Genomic DNA, 19324 nt, shown 5'->3' with positions numbered 1-19324 from the left:
CGTAAATAATGTAATACTATTTTGTTCTGAAATAACTCTGCCATAACCGTCATGCTCGGTGGTTACTTGAGTTAGTTACACATTGATAGCCTTACATTTGAAACGTTGTGGTTATCATGGTCTACTGACACCCGACCAAAGCCTTATTCGCTCTGTCGGGCTTAAATTTGTGTTTGGAGAACGTCAATCGACCATGATAACCGTGAAGTTTCAAATGGAGACCTGTCAATGTTATTGTGAACTCAGTATGTCACCAACCTTGTTTGTATTCATGCGATTGCAAAAGAAGAAATGCGATTGCTTAAGGGAAAGTCGCCAATCCCGGAACAGTCGGCTAACTTGGAACACCTCAATATGCGGTCAACGGGAAGCAATTCATGAATTTTTTTTTAGCAGAAATGTCTAGTGACCCCTCCCGATGTTATTGCAAAAAGAAAAATGGCAACTGCAGCAAAACCAAAGAAGATGTACGTTTTTTTTAACTTTTCTCCCTTCTTCTTCTTATTTCTAATGTCTAGAATTCGTTTTATTACTCTTTATTTATATACGTTCACATAAAATGTTGATTGCTATTACAAACCTACATCAATGTGTTACACTATGAACGGGGAAAAAAGATTGGAAACGTCACATGTATCCTACAGCTAAAGTCGAAATCCATGCAGGTGCCATGCGGCTAAGCTGGAACACATATAGAGGCAAACATGGAACAGTGTTCCAGCTTTGACGCATTCTGTTCCATCTTACCCTCATCAAACGATAAAGTGAACACTGGTGTTTTTAGTCCGTGGCAGGCTAATTGCCCCCTGGATAATTGTTCCCCGACAACTGCCCCCCCCCCCCCTCCGGATAATTGCCCTACTAGGACAATTGCCCCCCGGACACCTGCCCCCCCACCGAGGGAGGATAACTGCCCCCCGTACACCTGCCCCCCAATTTTTTTCTCACCACTCTTCGTGCAAGTTTTTGCAAAAGCCGTTCATTTCAATAAGAGTGTGTGTGTGTGTGTGTGTGTGTGTGTGTGTGTGTGTGTGTGTGTGTGTGTGTGTGTGTGTGTGTGTGTGTGTGTGTGTGTGTGTGTGTGAGTGTGTTTGCTGGTGTAAATGCGGGCGTAAGTGTGGGCGTGCAAGCGTCTGTGTCGGTTTGTCTGTGTGTATGTCTGTCAGTTTGTCTTTGTCTGGGTGTTTGCAGTATTTATGTGTATGTGTCTAAATGTGTGTGAGTGTGTGTGTGTATATGTGTGTGTGTGTGTGTGTGTGTGTGTGTGTGTGTGTGTTTGCGCGCGCGTGTGTGTGCGTGTGTGTGTGTGTGTGTGTGTGTGTATTCAAACCAGGAAGCATTATATAGATATCGTTGAGAAAACAAATTATAGACTTCCATTAATACCTATGAATACCCTCTAGACAACAATACAACACTTGATAACTCGCTAAACATACAGACAAGAATGGGGGGCAATTCATTGTCACGGGGGGCAATTGTCCTAGGCGGGCAAATGTCCAGGGGGCAGTACTGTTGTCCGGGGGGCAGTACTGTTCTCCGGGGGGGGGGGGGGGGGGGGGAGGGGGGCAGTTGTCCGGGGGGCATTTAGCATAGAACCGTTTTAGTCACGTACTCAATTATCTTTTCAGTTTTATTGTATTTTTCCTTCTATACCTTTTATTGAATGGTTGATTGATTTGTTTTACAGTATTTTGGGACCTGGACGGTGGCACCCGAAGAAATGGGCTGCGCGTTGTCGGCTGTCGGAAACGGGGAAATGGGTTTGCGTTGCGCATCAAGAACATTTGGTGTTCCTGTCACGACTTTTATGCTGCGAAATATCTGGGTACTGCTTCTTGTGTGGCACCAACACCCCTTTGACCATTATACAGTGCCAGCAGTATACACACATTGATCACACGAGGACTGCACTGAAAGTAGAAAACAAAAGGACATTGAGTGAAAAATCGTGTCTTAGCTTCTTTTTTCATGTTTTACAAGAACAGTTTTTGTTATCCGATTTGTTTAGACCTAGCCCTTATTTATATATTTTTTCACATTTGAGGCATTAATTGTTATCAAATTTACTACTTCTTTGGTAAAAATCCAATGTTATGTGGAAAACAGACATTTAAATAAGATGGCTAAATCAAAATGATATGACGTATGAATTTATCTTGTGTGTGTGGCAATGTGTAATTGTGTGCGTGTGATTGAGAGTGTGTGGGTGTATATATGTGTGTGTGAGACACAGACAGAGCTAGAAAGACAGTCAGTGTGTTTTTGCATGTGTTCCGAGTTTGACAACACAGTGTTCCACTTTACACACCCATGCGTCCAACCTGGAACAAATGCAGAACTTTTTATAATGGTCAGTTTGATGAGTTGTGTGACTTTTGTTTTATCTTATGTTGTTCGTTTGTTTACTGATAGAGTCTAGTATGTGACAATATAAAAAACGCTTTGCAATAATAATTTTTTTGTCTGGTACGGCTGTTTCTCCTTAACTGTTCCAGGTTTAGCGACATTCCCATACTTACTTACTTACTTACTTACTTACTTACTTACTGACTTACTGACTTACTGACTTACTGACTAACTGACTTACTTTCTCCCTGCCCGTTACGCCGGTGTAACACGAAATGTTTACTCCACAAAACATTGACTGTCGTACGAGAAAAGAACTCCCCAAGCAACAAAACATTACTCCCTCCACAAAATTTAAAAAAATCGTACGCTAAAATGGGATGCGGGCGAAGGGATAATGCCAATAATTATGTGATCTTGTGCAAACGAATGTCGCGCTACCCCTCCCTCCACCCCTTCCACCACCAGGACTAACAGAGGACAAAGGAGTACAAGTTGCGTACACCTGGCGTAATTTATTCGTTATTTATTCGTCAGGATGGTAACATTTTTGTACGAAATGTTTGCTCGGAATACACCTGTCATGGGTAGTAATTTTCTCGTGTTATGGGGGAGTACTTTTTTCGTAAAGGGAGTAACCTTTTCGTGCGACATTTTTACTCTGGAGTAAATATCTCGTGGGAGTAAATGTCTCGTGTTACACCAGATGCGATTACAACAAGACCAAAATGATTTTGTTATGTTCACAAACTCCTTGTTCCTGAGTTTGGTTACCAGTAATTAAAGTCCCAAGCATCGTGTTTCCGTATAAACATCGTATCACTCTGCTCCTCATCAGAGAAAAAACAAAACGTTCGCTCCCCAGAGAGAGATGTAACAGAAGGGCTTCCCTGTACCTCAATCGGCAGCGTGCAACATGAAGAGGCCACAGGCTGTGTTTGAGAAATATATATATATAAGATAAAAGGCCTTCCCTAGACCTTATGAAATAACCAACGTACAACATCAAAACTTATACCTCATGTAAATCCCGATCAAAACACTTACCTTTGTCGGCGGGCCCAGTGTCCAATCGGTGAGACCGTTCGAATTTAAAGTTATTGATTATCAAACAGATACCTGAAAACAAGAAAAGGCAACCAGTTCGAACTCAAAGTTATTGATTATCAAACAGATACCTGAAAACAACAAAAGGCAACCAGTTCGAACTCAAAGTTATTGATTATCAAACAGATTCCTGAAAACAACAATACACAATCAATGTCTTTGAAGTGGGTGTTTTTCATTTTTCATTACTTTATTGTCCCATCGCTGGGAAATTCGGGTCACTTCCTCCCAGTGGAAATCTGGCAGCAACAGAGTCGCGCTACCCAGGCGTCTGCGTGTTTAGTTGTAATTAGCCACCTGCACTTAAGGCAGAATGACCGAGGTCTTTTACGTGCCACAATAGTGACACGGGAGCGGAACATGGATACCGTCTCTGAGTCTGCACATAAAGTGGACCCGTGTCCGTCCCGGCCCAGATTCGAACCTGCGTCCTTAGGATCACAAGTCCAGTGCTCTACCAACTGAGCTACCGGGCCCCCGGTTCAACTCTAAATGAAATGAAGAGAACAAGTGGCAAGCTCGAGCATCCAGTAACAAGAACACTATAATGCAGACGCTGAGAGCTAGGACACAACACAGGCATTGACAGCAGTCATAACGCCACGTAAACATATTAAATTATTGTCGGAGTGCATAGTGGAATGAACTGACGCACCATGCTCTACTGGCGCATAAGAGAAAGGGAGAATGTACGTTCTGGCTCACCGATTCCGACAGACCCTAAATATTAACGCAAAATAGGCTTCTGGACTAAACTTTTACTAAAATGAAACATGCGACAAAATCAGAAAAATACTGCATAAATCCATACAAAAAAAATACAGTAAAGTAAGGTTGTTTTGAACCAATGCCGGGTCTGTCGGAATCAGTAACCCAGAACCTGGTTAAGCCACTTTATTTTTAGACGCTCTCCAAACAGCCAGCGTGTGTTTGCCAGGCCTGCAACCTGGTTAAGCCACTTTATTTTTAGACGCTCTCCAAAGAGCCAGCGTGTGTTTGTCATTTTTCCTGGTGCTGTGGTGGTGTGAAGACGTGTTTTCTGTGAGAAAAGTGTTTTGCCTGTCTCAAGAATCTATAGGGTTAGCTCAGGACATCAAGAATTGTTAGATTATTCTAGGCGGCCAACAACTTTAATTCTACCTGACATGGAACAAGCTTGTAATGTCCCACTACCAGCGCCAACACCATCAGAATTTTGGACAGAAGAAGAACAGCATGTACTAGAAGAGAATAGAAAATATTTTGAGCAGATGGCCTTAATAGCAGTTAAGGCTAAAACAGAAGGATTAATGAGACTGCCCAAAAAACCAAAAAGGAAGATAGAAGATTTGTTCAAAGAAAAAGACGGAAAGAAAAAGAGAGTAGAACCAACAACGCCAAGTGATTTACATCACTATCTCGTTTCAAACCAAGCAGATGTTAGCCATGCTATATCCACAGAAGCTTTCACAAATGCTTATTTTGCTCAAGCAGAAAATGAAAAAGATATTGTGGAAAGACTGCAAAAAGGGATAAGAAATCTCAAAAGACAGGACGCACAACAAATCTTAATTTACATTCAGTTTGGACAGTTTTTGATTATGTGCAAACAATGGCAGGAGAAGCAAAGAAAAGAAGGGAGAATGAAAGAAACGTGGGCTGACTGGTTGAAAGCAAAAACTGGCTATTCCGATGTTCATGCGCGTAGACTACGCGCCGTTGCTAGATCGCTTTATGCATTTCCGCGATTTACCACTGTTGGTTTGCCAATCAGTTTTATCATGGGCAAACTTAAACAAATCGAAGAGATGCTCCAGATCGAAGAGTACAGAGAGTACTGGTCAGAAACGCCGCATATTCCTGTCACATCAGAGCTCCAACAGTCCCAGTCTTAGACTTACAGTGCTTGTTTGTGCGCAACAACAGAAGTATCACACTGCGCCTGCACTGTTAGACAAGTGTTTAAATATAGTAACGATCATGCATGTACGGTTTCAAAAATAGTAATGACGTGATTCTAAATATAGTAACGATCATGCATGTACGGTTTCAAAAATAGTAATGACGTGATTCTAAATATAGTAACGATCATGCATGTACGGTTTCAAAAATAGTAATGACGTGATTCTAAATATAGTAACGATCATGCATGTACGGTTTCAAAAATAGTAATGACGTGATTCTAAATATAGTAACGATCATGCATGTACGGTTTGCTGCGCCTGCCCTGCTTTGGCTGTCTTCTTAATCATCCTGCTTCAACACCCTGCTTCAGCTGTGTTATTGTTTTTGCTTCACTCTGTTTCAACGCTTCGCTTCACTACGCTTCACTACGCTTCACTTCGCTTCAAAGGCTGCCTTCGGGCGGCCGCCGAGTGTTAACTTATTCAATTGACTTGTTTATTTTATTCAAGCTTTTGATAAGTGTACTTGGTGGCTGCTTTGAAACTCAACAAAGCCTAGTACTCCCCTTTCACAAACACTTCCCAAACGCAAGCAACTTCCTCTCCCCGCTGCAGTCAAAACAAAGCTGTCATAGCGGGTTTTCCCGATTGACAAAAATTCTTATTACACACTCAGACTATTTGCGTTTGTTCTCCAGTGGCCAATTGCATAAGAATATTCTGGTGATGAATAAACGCGCTTTGTGTCATTAGCATCTAAAGATTTCTTGTTTACAATAGTTGTGTTGATCTGATGAAGCGCGGAACTGATCTTAGGGTTGTCATGGTGAAACACTCGCTTCTGAAACAGTGCTTCCTTGTAGTTATCATGCGATATGCTCGACTTTACAACCTGTTTGCTTACACCCTTTGCTTTTTTAACCACCCCTTTCTCACTTGCAACACTGTACATCTTTGCACGCAATCCAACATACTCCTTAATTATCTTCCCATTCATTTCATCTTTCATCTTTCCAATAACCTTCTTGTTAACATTTGAGTGCAATGGTGATTCTTTAGGGTAGTCGCAAGTGTCATAAAAAGAATCTTTTCCTTTTACTGCAGGACTTTCAGCTTCTAGATCTTTGTAAATGTCATCCGCTGGAATGTCAAGTAAGAATGAATCTGTGTCTGTGTAAAGTACTCTCGATTTGGGATATCTTGGTTTCAAATAATCATACAAAAACTCAAGCATCAACAGTTTTGACAACTCTAGCACAGTAAAGCCTATGAATACTGGTTTGTCAAGCTTGACTACAAGTTTTTTCATTAAGATACCATACAGCTGTTCATGAAAGTATTTAAAGTCTTGATACTGTGGTTTGGATGTCAGCTTGATGGCCTCATTTTCTCTTGTAACAAGTCTAACATCCTTTCTCTTGTGTGGGTTTTCCATTGTCTTACCAAAGCAACTGTTGTTCATCAGTTTAAAAAAGTCTTTCTCTGATGCATCAGCGGCTTTGGTTCTCAGTTCTGTGTTTTTCATGATGTAAGGTTTCATAAACTGTTCTTGATCAAATAAAATTATACGATGAACAGCCTTCAAAATCAATCCATGTCTAATGTAAAACTGTAACAGTCTGTAGTGACACACATACTTCTTTTTGTGAAACAGATTGGGCACCAGCTTTGGAGGTTCTCTTGGGTTTACTTTTAACCTCTCAGCCGCTAAAGGATAATCATTATGTAGATCATGAAGTGATAGTGGATAGTCTAAGTCAACTTCTAGTATCCATCCCTTTCGACTGTCTGGGCCTGCTTTTAATATTGTCAGCACAACACATTGTGAAAATGGTCCTGAATAGATCTTAAAGTTCCGAAGTGGAAGCGTCTGACACATTGCCCAACCATACAAATTGTTTGCATCTAGATACATGATGTAATTAGAAGGTTTCATAGGATCAAAGTCGTCCAAGTATTTGTTGTTGGCTTTGCAGTAATTGTGTGAAGCCATACTGATTCCTCCACGTAGTCCATTTTCAATCATCTGAAGTGTAGGTAGATCTGATAGCAAGTCAATCTTTACTCCTGTAAATCTAAGAAATGCATCCCAGCTCATGCCTGGTGCAGATATGTAATGTGAAGGATCTAGATTGTAGTGCTTCATACATGTTCTTCTGTAATTCTCAAATATATCTGCAAGTAAACAAACATCAGCCAACAAATATTGATCATGATAATCACCCATTGTATTACATCCTAATTTATTCCATGCAGTCTTAGCGTGTTCATAGTCTTCGTCACTTATACCTTTACCCTTCAGCCGTGAGAAGTAAGCATCCTTTGGTGGTAACTCATCTTCATCAAACCTCTCCCACGAATCCATGTATTCATATGGATAGACTCCCTTTCTAACTAAGTCACTGTCAAAGTACTTACATGTGATTGGGAAAGCAGTTAGTGATGAAGATAAAGACTCAAGTGTTCCCATCAGATGTTGAGCAGAATCGTAGAAGTATAAACTATTCAGAGTAAAGGCCATGTACTTTTCTGAAGACTGCGCAATGCATCTTGCTTTGTATTCATCAGTTACTGCCTGCATGATCAGATGTGAATCATAACCGCGCAAGTTATGGAAGAAGATTGGAAGCTTCCAAGTCTTAGGATCAAACTTTAATTGTAGATTACATTTGCTGTGTGCTGCTCCTCGGAACTGCCCACTTACATGATCATGATCTCTTACTATTGGATTGTCTGTGTTTGGTGTTAGACTTTGTTCGCATATCCAACACTGTGTGGTAGAGTTAAACTGTTCTTGGTCTTCAGGTTTCATAACAATGTCTGAAAGATTCAGTTGTTTGGAGCAGTCATTTCGCACTTGGTTCATTTGCTGTAAGAAGTTCTTTGCTGCATTAGGTCCTCTGTACAATTGCGGTTTAGAATGTTTACCATCTGAACTAACAACAATAAATGCATATGAACAGACTTGATGATTACTTAGAGTTACTGTTTTAGGTAGGTCTTTTGGTAAAGGTCCTTCATATGGCACAATGATAGATTCAAAGTCAGCATAAACAACATAAGGACTTTTCTGTAGTTTGCATACATTCTTAAAATACACTTTGCTGTCTGGCGGTGGTGTTGTTAACTTCACAACCGCATCATCAACGCTCTTACAATGTTGCTTGTGTATAAGTGCTGCATGAATTGATGGAATACGCAAGAGACATCGCCTACAAAAGTCTTGTTTACTATTGTGATTGCTTGTGCTCGCCATCAGTCTACTCATTGTACGAATCAAAGTGTAATGATATTTTACACCATCAGTCATTAGTAACATGTCAACATGGTTAGTATCACAATCACCAATCGTTGGTGAGTTCTTTGATATTCTGACTGGTTTCAGTTCATCTTCCTCATCCCACGTGTAAACATTTACGGTGATGGGTTTGTTTTGCTGTTCAAATTTGTCAATGCTTGTAATGCTGACAGGAAATTCAATACCAGTAAAGTTTAGTTTATTTCTGTATGCATGATAGTTAGACACTCTTTCTGCATTTTTCTTTACACTGTACAGTCTTGCCAGAACACACCACATAAAACATTTGTCATCATCATTCTTTATGTTCAGCACAGCACGTTTTTTGACAAGAGCAGGAGGTAAAGGTATGTAACTTCTACCTCTGATGGGGGCAAATTTACTTAGCTTCAATTCTATTTTTAGAATTTCACCTTCTGACCATCCGGATCCTTTCATCTTTGCATCCTCTGCAGCTTGCTCAAACCGTTTCATCATTTCATCTGCCCAGTTTCCATTCAATTCTGCCATAGAATTAAGTGCTAGTTGTCTGGTTGAAACATGAACTTCTAGCACCTCATCACTGACTGTTTTGTATTTTATCAAACTGACTATCTGCACTTTTACTGGAGGTTCAATCAACAAATTGTTTGGAATTTGTTCAATGGCGTCTTGCACACTGGACTGCACATTTTGAGGATCCGTTACTTGTAATTCAACGGTGTCAAATACTGTCGATAAAGATTCTAATACAGAGTCTTCCATCGCTGTGAGTTTGATTTTATAACTCAAAATAAAAATATAAATTAAAAAAATGAAGTTGCTTAGAATTCTTTCTCAGAGCTTCCATTTTTGTTAACACTATAAAATCTGAAATAAAAAATCATTTAACATTTGTACCACGTGGAACTAATTGTAATTCCTCTTTTACAAAGGCTCTTTGCGGTGCTGGTTCTCTCAAGTAATATATAGGTGGATTTGTCTCTACTACTCTCTTGATTTCATGAATGTCAATACTCCAGATTGGATCCGTTGCACGCTTCCTGCTGTCACCCTCAGCTTCACCGGGTGCATATAAATATCTGACTTTCTGATTGAAAGGTAGTAATGCCACTGGTGTTGTTGACTTTGGAGCAACAGGTATTGTTTTCTGTTTGATTGCATCAACTGGTCTTAACCCTGTAGCTTTAAATACCTCCAGATTCATTGCTCTAAGTACTGATGGTAATCTTTTGACCCATTCAGTGTTACGCAATTTACTTTCTGTGTCCAAAAATTCCTGATGGTACTGATATGAAAACAGTTTTTCTGCCAACTGTTTGTTAAAGCTCTCAACAATAGCCTGTGACCTGTGGTTTCCTGGAATACCTCTCTTCACTGTAACATGATGTTTTAAAAGAAGCTGGTTGACAGCTCCTTTAAACTCCTTACCATCATCGCACTGAATCATTCTGGGATACTTTAGTGGTCCACGTCTGTAAATTTCTTGCAGGGCAACAGCTGTAGCTATAGCACTTTTCTCTGTCAACGGTTCAGCATCTTTGTATCTTGTTGCAACATCAACTACAGTCAGTGCATACTTATATTTCTTCCTTCTGACTGTGTCATGCGGTAAATACAGCAGGTCTATTTGATGAGTGTCATTCGGTTTAATGTTAACAAAGTGTGGTCGTGTAATTTTTCTTGGTGCAGGTAAATAGATCTGCCAAACTGCCTGCTTTGACAACCATTTCTTTGCTATATCTTGAGAAACACCTGCTGCGTCACTGAGCTTGTCAATAGCAGTTCTTCCTTTCCAGTATCCTTTTGGGGAATAATATATTTTAGATAACAAAGCATCACTCATGGTTTTTTAAATGACAGAATATTAAGATTTGACAGCACGCGCAATAAAGTAAACAACAGCCATACCAATAACAATGAAAACAATCTCGCCCACCTTCTGCTCTTCTGAAGGCTGATAAAAGTCACCCAGTTTTGGAGGAGCACTTGTCTTCATTTTCTTTCCAGTTACAAGATAGTATTCTTGAATGGCTGCATCAACATTGGCAAAGGTTTTGTTTGCATGTCCTTGCTGCCTGAGTTTATCATTCATAAAGTCTAACTGCGCAATTCGTTTCTTCTCGTATTCATCCTGTGCTTTCGCCAGTTGTTCCATGGCTTTGTTGTGCCTTTCCCTCTCTTCACCATTTTGCAGTTTAGAAAACAAATAGTTGCTGCCAGAAAATGCAAGCGCATTTACAATCGCACCTCCCACCATCATAACCAAGCTAGCCATTTTATTGTCTTACATGTTTATATTTTCTGGAATAATTCCTTGCTTCACCAAAAAGTCTTTTGTTGCAAAGGAAGCTGTCACAACACCAATTAGTTTAGCACCGTCTTCGAAGTCTAACTTTCCCAAGTCGGCTGGTTTCATTCTGATGAGACTTTTACCCAGCATTGTGTAACCTACACTCAAGCCTCCAATCACTGCAGCGTGATAAACTAGATTAACTATTGTCTTTTCAGAACTCATTTTTATGTTATCAAAATTAAAATATTAAAATTATTCCATATGAAATGAATCCACTGCAGGTACTACTGTGGGCTTTGTTATTGTTTGTACTGCTTTGTTTGTTGGTTGTGGTGTTTCTGATTTTGGTCTTTCTGATTTTGGTCTTTCTGACACTTTATATTTGCCTTGCCAAAGTTTGTAAAGCAAGTATCCACCTCCTCCAACAACAGCTGCTACAGCTACTTTTCTGTATGATAGAAATGAAGATTTTAATTCTTGATCAGTTTGTGTGACCTTAGTCACTTCAGGAATGTTTGGTGTCTGCTCAACTTCAGACATAATGTTCTGCTTTGCCTTTTGATTTAACTTTTTTTGTCTGTTCCATTCGGCTAGTTTTTTTCCTGCTTCTACTCTACCAGGTTTCTTTGTCACTGTGTTCACTTCTGGTATTTTCGTCTGCTCCACTGTCTGCTTCAACTGATCTGTCATCTTTTTTATTCTGAAAATTAATGTGTTTGAAAGTAATTAATCCAGCAACAAATGGTACTAATAAAGCACCAAATCGATAATACAGGCCACAGGCAAGAGATTCGAGGGACTTGGAAACAACAGGGTCATGAGTTAGATCATGTGTTAAGTCTTCCTCCGAGTCGAGAGGTGTAAAATGTCCAAAAATCTTTGTGTACAAACCTATAACAGTCTGTCCAATACTTCTAACCATCTTAGAACCAAGCACTGATTCATACCGTCCATGATACTTTTCTATATCTTCTGAGGAAAGATGTTGTACTTCTTCCACAGTTAACTGCTGCCCAAGGTAGTGTTTTGTTTTTCCACAAACAGCAAGTGAATACAATCTTTCTTTTTTATCAGGTATAGTCCTACTGTCACAGATTTCAATATCTGTAGCAGTCTGCATCAGCAATTCATCACAGTTCATTTTATTTTGATGCAGAATAAAATAAAAATCTAGTAATTAAACTTGAGTAAGAACTTGGGTAGGAACTTAACAAGAACTTAGGTAGGAACTTGAGTAAGAACTTAGGTAGGAACTTAACAAGAACTTGAGTAAAAACTTAACAAGAACTTAGTAAGAACTTGACAAGAACTTAGGTAGGAACTTGAGTAAGAACTTAGGTAGGAACTTAACAAGAACTTGAGTAAGAACTTGACAAGAACTTGAGTAAGAACTTGACAAGAACTTGACAAGAACTTGAGTAAGAACTTGACAAGAACTTAGTAAAAACTTGAGTAAGAACTTAGTAAAAACTTGACAAGAACTTAGCAAGGATTTCTACAAACATACATACTGAACTGGTTGATCAGTTTTTAAAACCAGTTTCGAGTGCTTAGAAGATTTCAGATTATTCTTTATTCTTTCTCTCTCCTGTTTGTTTTCAATGACATCATTTTCTCGAAGACACTCTTCAAAACTGTCACGGTCCTTTGAATAGAACAATGTTATTGTTTTGAGTTGCTCTCTAAAGTCTTTCAGAACTGCATTGTATTTTTGTGTTAATATCCAAACTGATATTAATGCATGTCGTCCACTGAATGCAAGCTTTGCTAGTGCACTTTTCTTTCTAACAATGTCACGTTCTGCTGCACAGTCATCAATAATAAACAGTGTTGGCGTGTTCTGAAAAAGATCGAAATAATGCTCCAAGCAAACATTTAGACGATCAGAAGGATTTACAATAAATATATTTTGATCAGACCATATGAATTTTCTCTCCTTGTATGTTCTGTTATGCTTTATGGTTGGACAGAATATGACTATGTGTTCAAAGTGATTTATGTAAACAGTCTGTAATAAATCCAAAACATATCTTGTTTTGCCGCAACCTGTTGCCCCACAAATCAAAGAACAGTGTGGATCTTTTGGAAGAAAATCTAGATACTTCATTTTAACACGTTCAATAAACAATATCCTGTAATCTGCTTTCAGAGATGTTTAACTGCGCATCTGACACAACAAACACGTAGATCTTAACTGATTTACTACTACTCCCTACTTCCTTTTCAATTTGTATTGTGATTCCTTCTGATCCGTTTTCAATTCGCCTTCCACTTCCATGCAGTTTGTTGTCGTCAGTTGTTCTGAGATCCAGCCATAACGCATATTTATTTGTCAAGAAATCTTCTACGCCAACACCGTGTAAATGTAGATCTTTAGCCACAAGATCAGATGTTGGGTCTTTCAATCTTCCTCCAGTAAAGTACTTTCTTGCTTCATCATAGTGTTGGTATGGCAGCATGCCAGATGCAAATATTTGGTTTGGCTGCCCTTCAATTGTGCAATATACTCTATTGATTAGTGGATTGTAAAACTTTTCTATTTGCCTTTCATATGAATCTTTTGGTTCCTCAAACAACATAAGTATTCCCTTCATTGACCTAGCTGGTGTATTCAAGTTAATGTTCCAGATTGGATCAGCCTGGCTTTTTGAAAGTGTACTGTGATTCAACACTCTTTCATAATAGATAGGCAGCTTAGAACTGTACTGATTTTCTATAAGTCTAGCCAGTTCAGGATGGTTTACAACATCAAACTCTAAAGAAATTCCAGACACCTTATACTTTGCTTCCGGGTCTTGTGAAAGCATAACACGATCATAACTATTGAAAGTCAGGTCGTATGACAGCCTGTCACGCAATGCTCCTTGATAGAAGGGAGGATGTGAATTTATGAGTTCAAAGTCAAGTGGAATACAAAATTTGTTTCCAAAAGCAACATTGACAGCGTTATCTTTTTTGTTGTCAGCTTTATCTCCGGCTCCTATTCTAACTTTTATCCCATTGTCTGACTGAATCCCTTGAAACACTCTGTTTTTCTTTTCATTGTCAGTTAACCAATTATCTGCATAAACTAAAAATACATCTGCATTATTCAATGACATCACTTCCCGCCCTTCCAGTTTGACAGTAATCTTCCTCACAATTGCTCTTCCTACATTATAAGCCAAAGTCCTATTTGCATCTGAGCCAGATTCTAATTCTAATTTGAATGATAGTCTTACAGTGCCTGGTACAATAACATCGTTCTTACCTAGATTAGGAAACCTAACAGTAAGTATTTCATTCTGATCAATAGTAGAAGGATTATTTGTAACTATAACTGTTTGCCTTATTCCTTTTACCCCGAGAGGTTCTTTCAGCCTTCTGTAAGGATCAAGAACAGAACCGAACGATTGTGCCATCTTTTTTTATTTTCAAAATAAAAAATAAGTTACAAATGGCAGAAGGTGGATTTGAAGATTTATTTGAGCCAGCGGACGACATGAGCGAAGCAATCCCTTTGGTTCCCTACCATCATTCACTGCATTATGAGGTGGCACGACATGAACTTCTGGAAGGTAAAGTTAGAGATTTCTACAAAAGTTTAGGAGAAGAACCTGATGTTTTAGATCCAAACCAGTTCAAAATGGAAGCAAATCATTTATATACAACTAGCGATAAAGGAGAAAAAGTCCAACTTACATATAAATCTAATCCTGCTAAGTTTCTATCAAAAGTTTCACTAAAACAAAAACTTACTGCTAATCGACTTAGGCAATTAGATATTGTGCCTAGCACACGGTCATCATCTTCCCATGTTGTTTCCTTACTTCAACAAGCAGAACTAGGACTACCAACTGCTACTCAAATAGAATCTGTTCCATTGCAAGATCTTAATAAACTTGCAGATGAGGCTGATCAACTTATACAAGAGATAGAGACTTCTTTTTCTGAGGAAACTTCACTGAAGACTCCACATGAACTATTACCTATGAGAGAAATAGAAGCCCTTAATCAATCACTACAAACCATCAGAGGTGAAATAGCAAATAATCTGTCAAAACTAGGTCAGCTGGATGAAGATATAAACAAAGAGAAACAAAAACTTGCTGATGCTGATGATTTGAACCTAGAACAAGAAGTAAAAAACAGAATTTCTAAGCGTTTAAAAGATTTGCAGGAGGAGAAAGCCATAAGGTTAGAAGTTCTAAGTAACAATAGAGAACAACTGAGAACACAGGTCAGCAGAATAAAAAATACAATTCAAAGAATCCTTTACGAAGACACAACTCTTGCTGAAAGAATTAGAACGCTTTTCAGAGAGCAGGGAATCACAATAGCTAGTATACTAACTGCGTTAGGATTTGCAATAAGCACATTAGTGTTAGCACTCACAGGTGGCACTGTCACACCTCCACCTCCACCTTCACCTTCATCTCCATCTGACCCGGGATGGGTAAAGAAACAACTCAAACACATTGCAGAACTATTAAAGAAACTAGCAGCAAAAGCTTTGGATGCACTTCCAGGAATCATTGGTTCAATTGTTAGCTGGCTGTTATCTTTTGCAGGTAAAGTTGTTGGTTTCATGGCTGAACATCTCTGGACTCTAATAGTTTTAATTGCAGGTGTTCTGCTAACGAGAATAAAGCAAAAGTAAGCCTACACCCACTCCACCAATTACTAGAGCAGTCTTCTGCGATTCATGATCATCACTAATACTAACAGCTTGATCATCACTAGTGACAGAATGATCTTCACCTGCAGCGTGATCTTCACTTGTCACGCTTTGTTTCTGTTCATTGTGATATGGCTGTAGCATCGTTCTGATTTCTGAATTCAGTTCTTCACCCTTTCCAAGCGGCTGGGTGTCGCTAGCAATAATGATTTCATTGTTATAATTTGTTATTGTTCCAATCTGCAGCTGGAGATCAGAAGGTAACATGTAAAGGCCGTTACCAACAGCAAAGTCAACTTTTGATCTTGCATAACGGAGAGAGTCTTGATACCTTTTGATGCTGGAAGGCAGATCAACTGCAGAGTTTATGACATCTTCTAAATTTGATAACAACTGTTTCTGTGCATCAAACCCTGTGCTTGTTCTCATTATGTTTGATCGTGTCTGTGCCTGCGAGCCTAGCAAGCACCACGCATATGTTCGGATAGATTCATTGATCCTTTCAACACCTGATCCAGTGAAACCTTTGCCGGTGTCTAATATAAAAGTAGTCCATGCATTGTGGTGCTCTTGTTCTATTGATCCTAACTGTACCTGCACATTTGAAGAAAAAGATGTATGACCTGGCCAGTAATCAAAATTATACCTCCTGTGGACACCCCATAAATATAGTGTTCCCATGCCATGGTTTTTGTCTTGCTTTTGCCTAAAGTCGGTCTTAAAATCTATATTGAATTCATTGCAGAGACGCTCATACACTTTCATGTTTATCCTATTGTTGAATGGGTTCCAGCTCTTTTCATGCGGCATTGGTGCCTGAAGTTCAGACAAGATTCTCCTGCACTGATAGTAAACGTGAAATGTGTACACACACTTTGTCAGTAAGTTTGAATTATTCATGTGGTCTGCATAGGACACTCCACATCCTGTGGTTGCACAGAATATTGCAAAGTTTAACTGATTCTGATAGAACTGAATTGGGTGAGAGTTCCACATCTTTGGAACACTATCATTTTTGATTGGGGGATTTAGGTAAGAATGGAATGGGTCAGGCACTTTAACGCGAATGGATTGTGTTTCTGTTACAGCAAAGTCCAACTCATGGAAAGAAATAGTCTTTGGATTGTAATATGGTCCAGTTTTGTATTTAATGTCTTTGTTGAATTTATACTGAATCATTTTTGTTGTTGAATAAAAAATGTTTATCACACTAACAAATGTGAAGACTAGTGTGCCAGTTAAACTTGCAAACCCTATCAACAATCAAAATGGAGGAATGAAAGTTGCACTGCATGAAATTATGTACAAGGTTACTTGGTATAATATCAGTAAAAAAAAGAATAACAACTGGGTTAGAATTAATGGTAAAACACATTCTGTAGAAGATGGTTACTATGACTTCTGCACTTTAGAGAAAGAATTGTTTGCTCCAGTAGGTATTACAGCGAGTTTAAATCATGCAAGTCTCATTGCTACTCTTACTATGCCCAAAACTAGAGAAGTAAACAGATCATTTGAGTTTCCAACCAAACTCCTTGATATGCTTGGAATTACAAATATATACAAGGGAACACGTCCCATTGACATGGATGTTAACAGTGTACTGTTTGTTCACATGAGAGAGCTTAACACATCCTATAATCTGTTTAATGATCAGCGTTCTGATCTGCTTAGGATTCTTCCACCGAGTGATGCCTCTTTTTGTAAAATGCACGTGCCAACATTTAAGACACTTCAGTTCAAGGACTTGGAGGAAGGGTGTCATGAATTCCTACACATTGATCTGAAAAATCAAAGTGGACAACCAGTTGATTGTTTGTTTAACATTACATTGGAAATAGTTCCATAAAATATTGAGTATTAAAATGTCGAGTGGACCTACAATAGCTTATCCTGTTGCATGTTCAACTATAGAGTTGAAAGATTTAGCAGACGCTATCGACTTTGAGAGCAATGCTGAAGTTGGTGCAGTGTATGCATTCGAGTTTACAGACACTGGTCATTACAAGAGAAAGGAAATCGACGATGAAAAGAAACCAAGATTCCTCAAACTAGGTCAAATCCGTGATGTTAATGTACCTGATCCAATTGTCGATGACATATACTACATGTGGAAACATCAGAATAAAAAATGGGTACTTAGTCCTGTTATGAAAAAGATTGACTGGGAAATGAAGTTTGAATTTGTGAGTCCATACACTCTTGTTGGAAAAGACGACACATTCCGTAAGTCAATCAATGCTAAACCACTAATTGTTAGCCTTGTTCCTGCGTTTAACAGCAGGGGAGAAGTTGCAGTTAAACCTTTCCATAAGAACAACTATCTCATTCACAGAAAACAAAGTGTTGAAAAGGACGCTGACACCATTGTCGATTTTATACCCAAGCTTCCAATAGGGCAGAATGCAACTATGATATTTGATATAGTTGTCAGGAAAAGGGAAGAAACCACAAACACTGTTCTAATGAGAGGAATAAATCTCAACTGGAGACCATTAAATGTTGAAGAAGTCAGAGTATTTATTGCTGTTCAAAAGGATTCTAACACAATAAAAAAACAGACGTCAAACCAAAATGTTGTTGTTAACGCAGATATAAATAATTTAACAGAAATAAGAAGTATTAATCTTACTTATCTTGATTTGATTGCTTTCTACTATACAGATAAGGTGTTAAGCAATGAACAGCTTCAAAGCTTAGCAGAAACACTGGCCAGTGAGAATTAAGATAAATATTTTATATTTTGCATTAAAAAGATGACTAGCAGTGTGAAGCTTTATCCTAATATTGATGAAAGTGCAGCAGAAAGTCAACAATTCAGACTGGCACACATTAGTAATATACAAAAACAACTAGAAGATGAATTAGAAAAATATTCTCGCGCTAGACGTAAGTACTCAACAACTTACAACAGCCTTTCTAATGCCAGCACTGGTTCTACTATCCTTGCATCAGCTGCAGGTGTAACGGGAACAATTCTGTTAGCTACCGGAGTAGGGACTCCAGTTTCTCTAATCCTAGGTGGTGTCGCAGCAGCAGTTGGTGGTTTATCATTTATAGCATCAGCTATAATGAAAAAAATTGTGAAAAAGCTTGAAAAACACGAATCCATTTCCACTCTTGCATCATCAAAATTGTATAGCCTAAAACTGTCTATCAGTAAAGCACTTGAAGATTCAAAAGTTTCTGACGAAGAATTCAAACAGATACAAACAGACTTTGATGACTACAAAAGTAAGAAAGCAAGTATTCAAACAAAAACACGAGCTGAATATAACAAGCCAATCGATATAGAAGATCTGAAAAAGCAGTTTTTAAAAAAGGGGATTCAAATAGGACGGGAAGAAAAAGTAAAAATAGAATCACTTGTAAAGAGTTAACTATTCGTTTAGACAGTCACATTGCATGTATCAGATATAATTCTAACAGTGAAAGAACATATGAAGTAAAGTTTGTAAATGAGAGAGCGTATTGAGCTTTAGAATGTTGTATAAGAGAAAGGGGGAATGTACGTTCTGGGTTACTGATTCCGACAGACCCGGCATTGGTTCAAAACAACCTTACTTTACTGTATTTTTTTTGTATGGATTTATGCAGTATTTTTCTGATTTTGTCGCATGTTTCATTTTAGTAAAAGTTTAGTCCAGAAGCCTATTTTGCGTTAATATTTAGGGTCTGTCGGAATCGGTGAGCCAGAACGTACATTCCCCTTTCTCGACATATCCATCTGAAAAAAGACCCAAAGGAATTCCCTT

The 19324-nt window shown here is 38.7% G+C and overlaps 1 protein-coding gene across 1 annotated transcript in view; it reads right to left on the bottom strand.

Annotated features, from left to right (window-relative positions):
* LOC138947803 (uncharacterized) overlaps positions 1-19324 on the bottom strand; it is a 217600-nt gene that overhangs the window by 175164 nt on the left and 23112 nt on the right. Inside the window, exon 3 of the mRNA XM_070319361.1 lies at positions 3397-3468. Within this exon, the coding sequence (XP_070175462.1) occupies positions 3397-3468 (72 nt within the window). The remainder of the gene's footprint in view (positions 1-3396; positions 3469-19324) is intronic.

Source organism: Littorina saxatilis, linkage group LG14 (genome assembly GCF_037325665.1).
Source record: "Littorina saxatilis isolate snail1 linkage group LG14, US_GU_Lsax_2.0, whole genome shotgun sequence".
Taxonomy (NCBI): Eukaryota; Metazoa; Mollusca; class Gastropoda; order Littorinimorpha; family Littorinidae; genus Littorina; species Littorina saxatilis.
Note: the sequence above shows the minus strand (reverse complement) of the source record. Positions and strands in the feature narration are given on the sequence as shown.